The following is a 15783-nucleotide window of genomic DNA, read 5'->3' on the forward strand; positions in this document are numbered from 1 at the left end:
GTTTTCAACCAAGTCTGCCACGGGAACTTGCTACGCCGACCGAAAGCGATGAAGTCAGACCCCAGCCGTAGGAACCAGAAGAAATTCTGTAGGTTCCATGGCGATGTCGGCCACCACACCAACGATTGTGCCGACCTCAAGGACGAGATCGAAAGATTGATCCGCGAGGGAAGGTTACAGGAATTCAGGGCCGAGCGAAGGATCCGAAATGACGGCCATGGTGGGCAGAATGACGGTTGACGCCGAGAGGAGAACCAGCGCCCAGAGGACCGTGAACCCGTCGGCGTCATAAGGATTGTCCTCGGCGGTCCCTATATAGGAGGAGACTCGAGGAGGTCTCAAAAGGACTACGCCCACGAGGCCAGGGGGGTTTATCAGGAGCGATTCTGGAGCATCTCTTCCGCAAAAGCTCCAAGATACAGCCACACGGATGTGGCTTTTAACGAGAATGACGCTAGCGGGGTTCATTTTCCCCACAACGATGCCTTGGTGGTGGAAGCCATGATAGGAAACCACACTGTGTGCAGAATCCTGGTGGACAATGGGAGCTCGGTGGACTTCCTATACTCCGATTGCTTGGAGAAAATGGGGATCCAGAAGGAACAATTGGAGAAAACCTCCAGGCCGCTATATGGTTTCACAGGCGACTCCGTCATCCCTCAAGGGACCATCCGCCTACCCATAACTGCCAGTGAAAAACCTCGATAGGCAACCACAATGGCCAATTTCGTGGTCATAAAAGGAAGCTCCCAGTACAACGCGGTAATCGGGAGGCCAACCCTCCAAGCGTTAAGAGCAATAACCTCCATTTACCACCAAAAGGTCAAGTTCCCCACCCCAAAGGGCGTGGGGGAAATGAAGAGCAACCAGTATGAAGCTAAGGTTGCGTACTCTGACGCCCTGCGCGGATATGACCAACCGGGGAGACAGGAGACAAGGATGGTTCACCAAGGCCTTGTCAAGGATATAGATCCCCGGATCCAGGAGGAAATCACATGGTCTCAACCTGTAGAGCAATTGGTGGAAATCCGAGTTGGTGAAGGCGAGTCCACCAGAGTGCTAAAAGTGGGCTCAGGCTTAGCCCCATCACTTAAAGATGAGATCGAAAACTTCCTTAGGAAGAACCTAGATGTCTTCGCCTGGAATCATTCCGACATGGAAGGAATCGACTCCGAAGTAATATGTCACTCCCTGAACGTCGACCCCTCATATCCACCTAAACGACAAAAGCGTCGGCCGATGAACCTCGAGCGATATGAGGCGCTGAGAGAAGAGGTCGACAAGCTGATTGATAATGGGTTTATCAGGGAGTCCCATTATCCTCGTTGGGTATCAAACCCCGTTCTAGTGATCAAGCCCAATGGAAATTGGAGGACATGCATCGACTTCAGTCATCTCAATAAAGCCTGCCCAAAGGATGGCTTTCCACTCCCTCGCATAGACTAGATGGTCGATGCCACGGCGGGACATGAGATGCTGAGCTTTATGGACGCTTACTCCGGATACAACCAAATCCTCATGCATCCAGCCGACGAGGAGCACACATCCTTCATAATCGACAAGGGCCTCTACTGCTACAAAGTGATGCCTTTCGGCCTAAAAAATGCAGGGGCTACCTACCAGAGGCTTGTAAATAAAATGTTTGCCCAACATCTCGGCAAAATAATGGAGGTCTATGTTGACGATATGCTGGTAAAAAGCACTAAGGCTAGCCATCACGTCGACCATCTGGGGGAAATGTTTGATGTGCTAAGAAAATACCGCATGAAACTCAATCCCCAAAAGTGCACCTTTGGAGTTGGGTCGGGAAAATTCCTCAGTTTTATGGTCAGCAACCGGGGGATTGAAGCTAACCCTGAGAAGATCAAGGCCCTACAAGATATGCGGTCCCCAACGAAGCCGAAAGAGGTACAAAGATTGACAGGATGCGTTGCCGCCTTAAATAGGTTCATATCAAAAGCAACCAACAAATGCGTCCCCTTCTTCGACGCTTTGAAGGGAAGCAAGCGCTTTGAATGGACGCCCCAATGTGAATAGGCCTTCCAGAAATTGAAGGAACATTTGGGCAAGCCCCCAATTCTGTCAAAGCCAAACATCGACGAAGAGCTTAGCCTATACCTCTCCGTATCCCAACACGCCGTAAGTTCTGTGTTAGTAAGAGAAGAAGAAAGGGCGCAGCTGCCAATCTACTACGTGAACAAAAGGCTTCTCGACGCCGAGTCAAGATACAGCGAGATGGAGCGCCTTGCCTTCGCCCTGATGGTAGCTTTAAGGAAGTTTCAGCACTATTTCCAGTCTTACACAATACGGGTTCTCATGAACCACCCGCTGAGGCAGGCTCTGCAAAAGCCCGAAACTTCCCGTCGACTCCTCAAATGGTCGGTAGAGTGAAGCCAGTTCGACATAAAGTACGTGCCGAGAACTGCGATCAAGGGCCAAGCGCTCGCCGATTTCTTGGCTGAGTTCTCCCATAGGCCAACTCCCGCCATACCTGGAGAAGTCGACGTTATAGAATGGAAACTCTACGTGGATAGGGCGTCGAGTGAAAATGGGTCAGGAGCCGGCATCCTGTTAATTAGCCTCGAAGGCCACAAAATTACCTCGGCGGTCCGATTTAAATTCAAGGCATCAAACAACGAGGCGGAATATAAAGCACTAATTGCCAGACTGCGGTTAGCCAGCCACCTAAAGGTTGAAAGACTCAGCATCTTCAGTGATTCTCAATTAATTGTCGCGCAGGTGAAGGAAGAATACCAAGCGCGTGGTGAGAAGATGAGAGCGTACTTAAGAAAAGTAAAGGAAGAATTCGTTAAGTTTAAAAGTTACGAGATACTCCAGATACCACGAACCGAGAATGCAAACGTCGACGCTCTGGCAAAGCTAGCATCTTCTAGAAAATCTGACACACTAGGGGTCGTCCCCATCGAGGAATTGGAGCGACCAACTATAGAAGAAAAGGTAGAGGCATTAATTGTCCGATTAGATGAAAGTACCCCCTCATCCGATACCTAATGAATGCACAATTGCCAAACGATAAGGATGAAGCCAGACGGGTCAGGTATAGAGCCGTTAAGTACTTATTATATGACGGCTTGCTCTACCGACGAGGCTACTCAACCCCTCTATAGCGGTGCTTGGATGAAACCGAGGCACAAAAGGTCCTCCACGAAATCCATGAAGGGATCTGCGGTAACCACTCTGGGGGGCAGTCTTTGGCTCTAAAGGTGTTGTGACAAGGATACTATTGGCCCACGCTAAAAAAGGACGCTTTTCAGTACGCCCGACGTTGCGATAAATGTCAAAGGTATGCCACGATTCCTAGAGCGCCCCCGGAACATTTGACGACCATTCTCAGTCCTTGGCCCTTCGCCAAATGGGGGGTTGACTTGATCAGGCCATTACATCTTGCGCCCGGAGGATTTAAGTTTACAATCGTTGCGGTAGACTACTACACAAAATGGGCAGAGGCAAAGGCCTTAACTACAACCACGGAAGCAGCCTGCACCAAATTTATGTGGGATCACATCGTGTGCAGGTTCGGGGTTCCCCACTCAATAGTATCCGACAACGGAAGGCAATTCGACAACGCCTCAACGCGCAGGTTCTGCGATGACTTGGGCATTCAGAAAGTTTTTTCAACGCCGATCCATCCACAATCCAATGGACAAGTCGAGGCGGTCAATAAGATATTAAAGTATACCCTTAAGAAAAAACTCGACGATCTGAAAGGGAAATGGGCCGAGGAACTTCCCATGGTCTTATGGACATACAGAACGACGAGCCGAACTACTACGGGTGAGACACCCTTCTTCATGGCATACGGCGTCGAAGCAGTGCTCCCCATAGAGATCGAAACGCCGACTCTAAGAACCGTCGTCCATAACGACGATGACAACACGGAAGGCATGAACGGAGAGCTCGACTTGTTGAAGGAAAAAAGGCTCGACTCCCAACTACGTCTCGCCGCTTATCAGCAAAGAACGACGCGATATTACAACAAGAAAGTTTGACAGAAGAGGTTCATCCCAGGTGACCTAGTACTAAAAATGGTAACGCAAAGCACAAAACCCAAAAATACTGGTCCACTGGGCCCAACTTGGGAAGGGCCCTACCGCATAAGGAAAATGCTACGTCCCGGAACCTATGTTTTGGAAAGCCTCGACGGCAAGAAGATCCAACACCCGTGGAATGCGGAACAACTAAAGCTGTACTACCAATAATGTATGAAATTCTCGCATATCTCAATTGTACATTCTTTATAAAGTGAATAAATTGATATGTTTGCAGAAGGAAAAGAATTCACCCCATAATAACATGTCTGCTTAAAAACCAAGGTTATATTAAACAGACATGGGGGGACAGGGATCCACGAGTTAAATAAAAAAGACAAAGGACTTAGCGAAATTCCAAGGAATTTCCTGAGACGACGACCCCAAGGGGCACAATCGACGTCAGATCCTCCAAGGAGGAAAGACAAAGGACTTAGCGAAATTCCAAGGAATTTCCTGAGACGACGAGCCCAAGGGGCACAATCGACGTCAGATACTCCAAGGAGGAAAGACAAAGGACTTAGCGAAATTCCAAGGAATTTCCTAAGATGACGACCCCAAGGGGCACAATCGACCTCCAAGGAGGAAAGACAAGGGACTTAGCGAAATTCCAAGGAATTCCCTGAGACGACGACCCCAAGGGGCACAATCGACGTTAGATCCTCCAAGGAGGAAAGACAAAGGACTTAGCGGAATTCTAAAGAATTTCCTAAGACGACGACCCCAAGGGGCACAATCGACGCCAGATCCTCTAAGGAGGAAAGACAAAGGACTTAGCGAAATTCCAAGGAATTTCCTAAGACGACGACCCCAAGGGGTACGCTCGACGCCAGATCTCCCAGAAAAGAAAGGCGAAGACTTAATAAAGAAAGCAGCAATTGCGAATCAAGGTATAAATTAAAACTGTGGTCATTTGAATATATATATATAAGGAGCAGATAAAACAAAAGATGTCCAGATCAACAAAAAAAAAATTTATTATTACAAACCAAAAAGAGGCAGGTAAAAATCCTTCAGGCCTCACCAGCAGCTCCCGAGTCTCCGCCGTCACCAGGCGGAGAAATATTGTCATCACCCGCAGGAGGGGGAGTTATAAAGAAAGCTCAAATCCTACTCAGGACGCTCATTATTGATCAGGTCGACAATTTGTTGACCCGCAGATTGAAAGCCTCTGGTGCGGATATCAATAAGCTCTTGGGAGGCCTTGAACTCCTCAATAATCTCGGCACGCCTGGCATCAAAAGCAAATACAGCTTCCGCCTCAGCTTCCCTCTTCCCCTCAGTAAAACGCCTCTCCGCTTCCCTAGCTGCCTCGGACAATTTTTGGTCAAATAAGTCCACCCGCTCTTTGAGACTCGCGATTTCATTTTTTAACTTTAGAAGTTCTTCTTCCAAACTCGCCAGCTTGGCCAAGGCCACGTCCCTCTTCTCGTTGGCATCATCTAGCTTTTATTTTGCGTCGGTAACAAGGGACTGAAGTTTGGCCTCCAGCTCATCCATCTCATTTTTTCGCTCTTTGACCTTGACAAGGTCAAGGAGGTTGAGAATGGAAAGGACCAGGCTCTGAAAAAGTTGAAGGTAAAAAAAAAATAAAAAAAAGGAGAGGGCCTTACGTGGATTTGGAAGGAAATCTGCTTTCACTGACGGTCGACCAAAGAAGATTGGGCGCTAGCGACCCAATGAGGCTCAAGGAATGACTCATAAAGAGCCTGAAAGACAACGGAGAAACGAGGGGGAAGTTTCAGCATCGCCCCAATCTCGGCGTCAGATATGTCCGAGACTTAGAACTTGGGGTCCATAATTTTGGCCCCTGGAATAAGCACGTGCTTTCTCGGCGCCGACGGAATGTCGACGTCGGGAATGGGAACCGTCGGCGTCCACGTTTCTGCCACCGGCGTTTTGTCCCTGCGTCTCTTTTTCCTCACAAGTTCCTCTTCCGACCCCAAAAGGTCCTTCTTAGTCTTTATGCTCTTTGGGACACGGGAAGAAGAAGAAGCTTTCTCTTTTCCTTTTGACTGAGGCGGATGGCTCGGCAGGGGCTGTTGGTCTGACGGCGGTTGCTGGCTTGGCCCAGACTGCTGGCTGCCAGGAAGTTGGATCCTCAAGGACGCCATTTCTGCAGGAAAACGATGAGGTCAAAATACAGACAACATTGGAAGAACCCAAGTCACAGTGAAGAAGGGCGTCAAAAGTGAAGAATACCTTCGTCGTTTAGGTGGAAGTACTAACGGATGACGTCTACATCAGCGGGGTCTGGGAGATCGAGGATCAAACCAGCTTCGCGGAGGTTTTTCTAGGTCAGGAGCGTCTCGATATGACGAACCTTTGATGGGAAAGAAAAAGCCTTTTCGATCCTCGCCAAGCTGTTCCTGGAGAACTTCGGCCGGTCTTGACTTACTATAATACGAATGGAATGTTAGTAGAAAAATGGGAGAAATCAAAGTCAGATAAGCGAAAGCCAAGAAAACTTACCCATATTCCCAAACGCCGCCTGCACCTGCCTTCGACGGGGCAGGCGGTCGTTGGGGTGAAAGTTGAAAGGCCCCCGAATCATGAAGAAGATAGGCTTCCACCCATGTGACGACGAGGGGGTGCCCAGTATGAGCTTCCCAAATCTGGGCTGGGACCTCTCGTGACCACTCAAAAAATACCACCCCTCACACTTGGCGACTTGGCATAATTTATACATGAATCGAAACTCGTCTACAGGGAGGTCCATATCGAATCGCTGATGCCATAAAATCCAGGCACCAGTAATGCAGTACCAAAAGTTTGGCGCCAGCTGAGCGGGGGAAATGCCATAAAAATGGCAATACTCCTTTACGAAGGGATAGACAGGAAGGGTCATCTTCGCGGTGACAGCTCTAGTGTAGACTGGAAGATATCTGATCGGCGGCATACTGGTTCTAAAGTGCACATCCGGAAGAAGGTATTCAAACCACCTCCCGTCAATGCACCCTTCCTTCACAGCCCGGATGATGTCTTTGTTCCGGGCCCTCGACGCCACAACGTCGGCTGTGAAGAAAGGCCTATCTGGTTCACCACTGGTGGCAGCCAGAGGGGCATCTACCGCCGAAGCGGCCACCCCGCTTACACTGCCCCCCGTGAAGGGGATATGTTCTATAGCTTCGTCCAAAACTCACTCGAAACTATCAAATTCACTACCAAAGCTGTCAACTGGAGCATATCTGGCTTCGAATCCAGCCTCGACGTCTTCTACTTCTCTCAGCACGGAATCGACGCTGGAAGATGATGAAGAGCAGGAGAGCTCCACCACAAGGGGGGGTCTGGGCGGACGACTGGAGAATCCTCTCGACTGGGGGAACTTTGGGCCATTGTTCTGGTGATTAAACAGACAAAAAGCTAAGTTAAAACCCTGACGTCGAGAGGATGAAAGAACGGCTATTCTAAGCTACGACAACTCAAACGCCATGACTTGACGCCAACATTCATACGAGAATGGTAACGGCGAGTGCTCATAGGAATCCAGGCCCAGAACCCAGAAGCCGGAAGCACACAGACAGCAAGGGGACGGTATCCAAAGCGAAAAAAATGAAACGAAGTAAGTCTCCCTAGTTTCTACGTCCCGCACATTCTTTAGATATATACACAGGGTTTAAAACAGAGAGATAGAAGGAGCCTATGTATACAAGCAGCAGACAGAGGGCGAGAAGGCTTACCGGAGAAGAAGGGCTCCCGAGAAAGTCTGGAAAGAAGAGCGGACGCGCGGTACGCCTAAGGGCAGAAAGCACGGTCTGAAAGTCTGGAAGAAAGAGCGGTCGCGCGGTACGCCTAAAGGCAGAAAGCACGGTCCGGAGGTTGGAGAGGAAGGAGTCCGTCGGAGAAGGCGGCGGTCCAACAAATGCGAAAGAAAAACTTGGAGTTTCAAAAAAATGGCTCTCAAGCTCGTAGAGGGTATTTAAAGGGACGGGCACCCTCGACCCTGACTGTCAGATAAAGATCTTAAAGATTCGATGGCCAGGGAAACCCGCCCAGATTTGACGGTGATAAGATAGGGCGGGAAGCAGAGAGGTCGCGATCCAAAGGCCCATATTCATTCTTTTGAAATAAAGGCCGTACGTTATCATGAGAAATCAATCGACGCGACGGTTACGTTCCCCGAAGGATATCCGAAGGTCCCAGGCCATCATTGCAAATGGAGGCTCGGGACCAATTTCCCACACCCAAAGCACGGAGGGGCATCCGAACCTAAGTCCGAGGCCACCCAAAAGGCGCCCTCGACCTGGGGGGTAGCTGTTGTTGGGGAAAATATGGCAGACGTGTGGGCGAAGTATACCGCGACACGTGGCCTTGATTAACCCCCACCGAGCAAGGAACCCTCGACGCTTGCAGACTCCTCATATTCCTCTGCGAAGGCCCCAAGACGAAGTCCAAGTTAAGACGACGATCCTTTGTGGCATCGACCAATTGCGCCATCGATGCCAAAGGATGAAGATCTCTCGACCGCAGAAAGGGCCATCGAAGAAGGCGGTTGAGCTAAGAGGTGCTGGCGACGAGGGGAACGTCCTTTAGAGGACATAACGGGTTACGTGCAGAAGTGGAGGTGGTCTGCGAACATTGATTGCGAGCTGTCAGGCTGCCCCCACAGGGGACAGGAAAGTATTACGGTGAAGCACAGAGCCGTAATAGAGGACTAATCAGCTGAGTGAACAGTGCAAATTAGTGGGCTACGTCTGGGCCTACCAAAGGAGAGCACTTGAGTGCTTCTAGCTGTGAGGGAAACCCCCTGAGTGAAGGAAGCCCAAATATAAAAGGGGAAAGACCCCCAACGAGGAGGGGGTTCAGAAAAAACTCTAGCTGAGAAAAAAGATTGTAAATTGTATCTTACCCCAAACAAAGAAATACAAGATTACAGTGGATGTAGCCCTAAAATTTATAGAGTGAACCACTATAAATTCCCTTGTGTCATTTATATATAAGAGATTTTTAATAGATACTCACACACAAATAATGCACCAATTTCTGACGCATTAAAATACACATACACGGCCGGTAATCTGAGGGCAAACCAAGAGGTAACCCGGCCAGTTTTTTGTTAGCGAAATTTGACTGTCAACATATAGTATCAAACTTTTTTTTTTCTATCTTGTAAAAGGGTTATTTATCTTTTATAACTGTTTTCAGTTTTTTAAAAGTATACCCTAAATTTTTAGCTGTTACAAATGTACAACATCAAGTTAAATTTAATTGGCAAATCTAATCTTTTCACGGCCAATGAATTTTGACCTTTAAAGTTACTAAATTAACCTTAATGGTAGGGGTTTGATGGCGTACATTTGCAGACATAAAAAACTGAGGGTCATTGTTAGTATGGTTAGTTTGGGAATTTTAAGGGTCAAAATCGAGTGTTAGATACAGATTTACCTATTAAGTATAACATGATGGAATACATTGCAGTAATCTAAGAGCAAGGTTATAGTTTTTTAATAAACTTAAAACACATAATACATGGCTATAGTTTTTTAATAAACCTAAAACACATAATACAAAAGGGTAATTACCCTTTTATAAATGCTAATAAGTTATGCATCATCGTTTATTAGCTAGTGATCTTTGATTAACTGGTTTTAAATAATCGTCATTTATATTTTAATTTTGGAACTAATAGAACTAATTGACATCAGTTTATTTGAAGGGACCTTCTCCGGTACGCCAACATACCGGTAGGCCAAGTTTTTTATCCGTCGGATCTACATAAAATTACATAAAAATAAAAAAAATACATATTCAACGGTTAAAAAAAAACCCACATTCTAATACGTCAGGTGCACCAAAGAATCTCACTTATTTGAATAGTTTGAAAAAATAAGTAGTGATTGTACAGATTAAACTTTGTAAGGACTTGTACTATCATTTTGAAAGGTCAGCTTGTTGTAGTGGGTCAATATCCCTATAAGTTAGTGTTCATTGTAATATCTAAACAGTGCACCCAACCTTTGTATTAGATTGATTAGACGAGTCGTTTAAACTTGTTGTTTTTAGAGCCATATAGAAATTGGACTTTCTAAGAACTTGTACTTCCATCTTAAGATGTCAAAATGTCAAGTGTAGTGGGACAATGTCCTTATAATTCAGTGTATTGTTATATTTAAATGATGTTGGACTCTGATTCGTTTTACCCTTTATACTTATAATCACTAATCAACAATCTTTGAAACTTTTCTACTTCTTGTGGCGTTACGTTTGTCAATTGATTTTTCAGCAAAACAATTTGAAAATAATGTCATAAGGAGAGAGAAAAAAGAGAGGCTACCATTTTCATGGATATAAATAGGAGGATTATTATAATGCTTAAAGATTACCTTGTAGTGTTTTTCATACAATCTATAAGCCGACGCATGTGCCAACAAGATATGATGAGCTGCAATGTATGGCTCAGTCGTGGAGTTGCCTTCAGAGCAGTCACCATATGGATGCGAACATCATCGAGGTGGTAGATTTCCCCAATCATAACCTGCCCACACAAACAGATTGGCGTCATTTATAGTAGCCCAATGTTTAACTCTATCACCAAACTATCTAAAGCACACATCTGCATATTCTGTGAAGTCTTTCCTGCATCCACATAAACATCCTCCAATCATGTCAATCGCCCATTTTTTACAGTTGCCATGAAATTTATCAGCAAGATCTGAAGAAACATACACAATCTTTCGACTAAGCCATCCTCCGTACTCATCTTCAAGAATCTGTGGGGGATCAAATTGTTGCAATGTAACATGTGGTTGAATTCCTGGTTGATGAGAAACAAGCAAGTCTTAGCATAATGCTTTCCTTATAGGGTTACAAAATAAAAACAAACTCATAGATCATATATTGGTACTGACCATGGCTGACTAATTCATTGATAAAATTGTTGTAATATTGTAAACCCATTGAAATTTCTAAAGGAGACTGGAAATTTAGGATACAAGTTATGGTATACAGGTTGGGAAAGGAATCGCAATGAAATTGGTATTCTAGTGGACAAAACTGTGAAGGATGACGTAGTTGAGATTAAGCGAATAGGGAATAAAATTATTATGCTCAAATTGGTACTAGGAAATAAGTTCATCTATGTAATTAGTGCTTACGCTTCACAAATAGGATTGGATGTAGAAACTAAAGTCAAGTTCTGGGAAGACATGGATGACTTAGTGTGTCGTATAGACAATGAGGATATCATTTTCATTGGAGATTTCAATGGGCATGTTGGTAAGGATAGGGAAAACTTCGAAAGGATCCATGGTGGTTTTAGTTTTGGAACTCGAAACGAAGAAGGAAAATCTATTTTGAAATATACGTTGGGACATGATTTTATCATAACAAACACATTTTTCAAGAAAATAGATTCTCACTTGATAACTTTTAAGAATGGAAGAAACTTAAGCCAGATAGATTATTTCTCACCAGGTATAGAGATCGTTCTCTATGTAAGAATTGTAAAGTAATTCCTGGAGAAGTACTAGCCACCCAACATAGATTAATGATCTTAGATGTGAGCATTAAGCTTTGCTATAAAAGGATTAAGATAAACCACCTCCCACAAACTCGTTGGTGGCATTTGAAGAGAATAAAGCAATTGGCCTTTAAAGAGAAGTTGTTAGATGAGGCTACTTGGTCATATGTAGGTGATATAAATACTATGTGGGATGTCATGGCCAGCTGCATTAGAAAAGTGGCAAAGGGGAATCTAAAGGTAAAGGCCCCCTTGGAAAAGAAACCTAGTGGTGGAGTCAAGAAGCTCAAAAGGCTATTAGGACGAAGAAGGATTTATATAGAGATTTACCAAAGCGTAAGGATGTTGAAACTTTTAATAAGTACAAAGAAGCGAAGAAAGAAGCCAAGCGAGTAGTTGGTAAGGCTCGTTCTACTTACTTAGATGAGGTATATAGGAAACTTGGGACTAGAGAAGGAGAGAATGATATATATATAAACTAGCTAAGATAAGAGAAAGGAAGTGTCAGGACCTAAATCAAGTGAGGTGTGTTAAGGATTATACAGATCAGGTTCTGACAAGAGATAAAGACATTAGGGAAAGGTGGAGGAGTTACTTTGAGAAGCTTTATAATGATGATCATGCGATAGAGTTTGACAATGTTAGGTCACAAGGAGAACCTAATGTGATGTATACAAGAGGAATCAGAGTCTCAAAAGTTATAACTGTACTACGGAGGATGAAAAAAGGGAAGGCATGTGGGCTAGATGATATTCCAATCGAGGTTTGGATGGTGTTAGGAGATGCTGGAATTGTGTGGCTCACTAAGCTTTTTAATGAGATACTAAAGAAGAAGCATATGCCTAATGCATGGAGGAAAAGTATTCTTGTCCCCATCTTCAAGAATAAAGGAGATGTGTTGAATTGTAACAATTATAGGGGCATGAAGTTAATAAGCCACACTATGAAACTTTGGGAGAGAGTTATCGAAAGGAGATTAAATGCCACAACTACCATCTCAGGTAACCAATTTGGCTTCATGCTAGGCAGATCAACCACGGAAGCCATTTTTCTTCTTTGGATGTTGATGGAAAGGTATAGAGAAGTCAAGACAGACCTACATGTGATTTTCATAGATTTAGAAAAGGCATATGATAGGGTGCCGAGGGAAGTTTTATGGTGGGTTCTAGAAAAGAGAGGAGTGCATGTGAGGCATATTAAGGTAATTAAGGACATGTACGATGAGGTGGTCACGAGTGTGAGAACTGCTGGAGACTACACGGCAGAGTTCCCCATTCGGATCGACTTTCATCAAGGATTTGCTCTTAGTCCTTATCTTTTCACCATCGTGATGGATGAGCTAACAAGAGAAATCCAAGATAGAGTTCCTTAGTGTATGCTTTTTGCGGATGATATAGTTTTAGTTGATGAACATAGGGAAGAAGTTAACCGTAAGTTAGAACTGTGGAGACAGACTCTCGAGACAAAGAGATTTAAGTTAAGTAGGATGAAAACTAAATACATGCATTGTAGGTTTAGTAACTCAAGTAATCAGAGTGATGGAATTTCTTTAGGGTGTGGAGATTGGGGCTTCTAGGAAGTTTAGGTACCTTGGGTCTATAGTGTAGCACGAAGGAGATATAGAAGAGGATATTCAACATAGGATTAAGGTAGGGTGGGTTAAGTGGATGAATGCTACGGGAGTTTTATGTGATGGTAAGATGCATATTAAGTTGAAAGGAAAGTTCTATAGGACTGTAATCCGCCCAGCTATGTTATATGATAGTGAATGTTGGGCCATTAAGAGACAACATATATCTAAGATGAGTGTGGCAGAAATGCGTATGTTAAGTGGATGAGTGACCATACGAGAATGGATCGCATAAGGAATGAAGTTATTAAGCCAGATAGATTATTTCTCACCAGGTATAGAGATCGTTCTCTATGTAAGAATTGTAAAGTAATTCCTGGAGAAGTACTAGCCACCCAACATAGATTAATGATCTTAGATGTGAGCATTAAGCTTTGCTATAAAAGGATTAAGATAAACCACCTCCCACAAACTCGTTGGTGGCATTTGAAGAGAATAAAGCAATTGGCCTTTAAAGAGAAGTTGTTAGATGATGCTACTTGGTCATATGTAGGTGATGTAAATACTATGTGAGATGCCATGGCCAGCTGCAAAAGGCCCCCTTGGAAAAGAAACCTAGTGGTGGAGTCAAGAAGCTCAAAAGGCTATTAGGACGAAGAAGGATTTATATAGAGATTTACCAAAGCGTAAGGATGTTGAAACTTTTAATAAGTACAAAGAAGCGAAGAAAGAAGCCAAGCGAGTAGTTGGTAAGGCTCGTTCTACTTACTTAGATGAGGTATATAGGAAACTTGGGACTAGAGAAGGAGAGAATGATATATATATAAACTAGCTAAGATAAGAGAAAGGAAGTGTCAGGACCTAAATCAAGTGAGGTGTGTTAAGGATTATACAGATCAGGTTCTGACAAGAGATAAAGACATTAGGGAAAGGTGGAGGAGTTACTTTGAGAAGCTTTATAATGATGATCATGCGATAGAGTTTGACAATGTTAGGTCACAAGGAGAACCTAATGTGATGTATACAAGAGGAATCAGAGTCTCAAAAGTTATAACTGTACTACGGAGGATGAAAAAAGGGAAGGCATGTGGGCTAGATGATATTCCAATCGAGGTTTGGATGGTGTTAGGAGATGCTGGAATTGTGTGGCTCACTAAGCTTTTTAATGAGATACTAAAGAAGAAGCATATGCCTAATGCATGGAGGAAAAGTATTCTTGTCCCCATCTTCAAGAATAAAGGAGATGTGTTGAATTGTAACAATTATAGGGGCATGAAGTTAATAAGCCACACTATGAAACTTTGGGAGAGAGTTATCGAAAGGAGATTAAATGCCACAACTACCATCTCAGGTAACCAATTTGGCTTCATGCTAGGCAGATCAACCACGGAAGCCATTTTTCTTCTTTGGATGTTGATGGAAAGGTATAGAGAAGTCAAGACAGACCTACATGTGATTTTCATAGATTTAGAAAAGGCATATGATAGGGTGCCGAGGGAAGTTTTATGGTGGGTTCTAGAAAAGAGAGGAGTGCATGTGAGGCATATTAAGGTAATTAAGGACATGTACGATGAGGTGGTCACGAGTGTGAGAACTGCTGGAGACTACACGGCAGAGTTCCCCATTCGGATCGACTTTCATCAAGGATTTGCTCTTAGTCCTTATCTTTTCACCATCGTGATGGATGAGCTAACAAGAGAAATCCAAGATAGAGTTCCTTAGTGTATGCTTTTTGCGGATGATATAGTTTTAGTTGATGAACATAGGGAAGAAGTTAACCGTAAGTTAGAACTGTGGAGACAGACTCTCGAGACAAAGAGATTTAAGTTAAGTAGGATGAAAACTAAATACATGCATTGTAGGTTTAGTAACTCAAGTAATCAGAGTGATGGAATTTCTTTAGGGTGTGGAGATTGGGGCTTCTAGGAAGTTTAGGTACCTTGGGTCTATAGTGTAGCACGAAGGAGATATAGAAGAGGATATTCAACATAGGATTAAGGTAGGGTGGGTTAAGTGGATGAATGCTACGGGAGTTTTATGTGATGGTAAGATGCATATTAAGTTGAAAGGAAAGTTCTATAGGACTGTAATCCGCCCAGCTATGTTATATGATAGTGAATGTTGGGCCATTAAGAGACAACATATATCTAAGATGAGTGTGGCAGAAATGCGTATGTTAAGTGGATGAGTGACCATACGAGAATGGATCGCATAAGGAATGAAGTTATTCGTAGTAAAGTAGGTGTAGCACCAATAGAAGATAAGGTGCGCGAAGGCCGCTTGAGGTGGTACGGGCATGTCCAACATAGACCGCTAGAAGCACCAGTTCGTGTTTGGGAGGACATTCTTATATCTAATACTAGGAGATGGAGGGGTAGACCAAGAATTACATAGACCGAAATCGTTAGGAAAGACATTCTTGATCTAGGCATTCAGGAAAGTTTAATTTCGAGCATAGTTGTGTGGAAAAGTGAAATTCATATAACCGACCCCAATTAAGTTGGGATTAAGACTTGTTGTTGTTGTTGTTATTATAAACCCTTTGGATTTATAGGTCCTCTTCCATCTAAAAACAAAGAATGATCAATGTGTTAGAAGGTGAAGCAGAAATCGACTCAATTTTTTACTTTCTTAATATAAGTAATTAATTTATGTGATCATACTTGGGATAAGTCTTGACCATGATATAGAGAATCCATATGCTT

General features: G+C 44.0%; 1 protein-coding gene across 1 annotated transcript; it reads left to right on the plus strand.

Moving 5' to 3' along the window:
- Positions 1 to 48: 48 nt before the first annotated feature.
- On the plus strand, positions 49 to 708 carry LOC112093317. The gene is made up of 2 exons (XM_024171498.1): positions 49 to 235; positions 320 to 708. The coding sequence occupies exons 1-2, from the start codon at positions 49 to 51 to the stop codon at positions 706 to 708; spliced, it is 576 nt and encodes a 191-aa protein (XP_024027266.1).
- Positions 709 to 15783: the final 15075 nt, after the last annotated feature.

This window comes from Morus notabilis, unplaced genomic scaffold (genome assembly GCF_000414095.1).
Source record: "Morus notabilis unplaced genomic scaffold, ASM41409v2 Scaffold302, whole genome shotgun sequence".
Lineage (NCBI taxonomy): Eukaryota > Viridiplantae > Streptophyta > Magnoliopsida > Rosales > Moraceae > Morus > Morus notabilis.

Excerpts from the sequence above, each read along its gene's own strand:
- LOC112093317 (XM_024171498.1), top strand. The coding sequence starts at position 49 with ATGAAGTCAGACCCCAGCCGTAGGAACCAGAAGAAATTCTGTAGGTTC. Across the intron at positions 236-319 it reads CCATGGTGGGCAGAATGACG|GAGGAGACTCGAGGAGGTCT; the intron begins GTTGACGCCGAG and ends GTCCCTATATAG.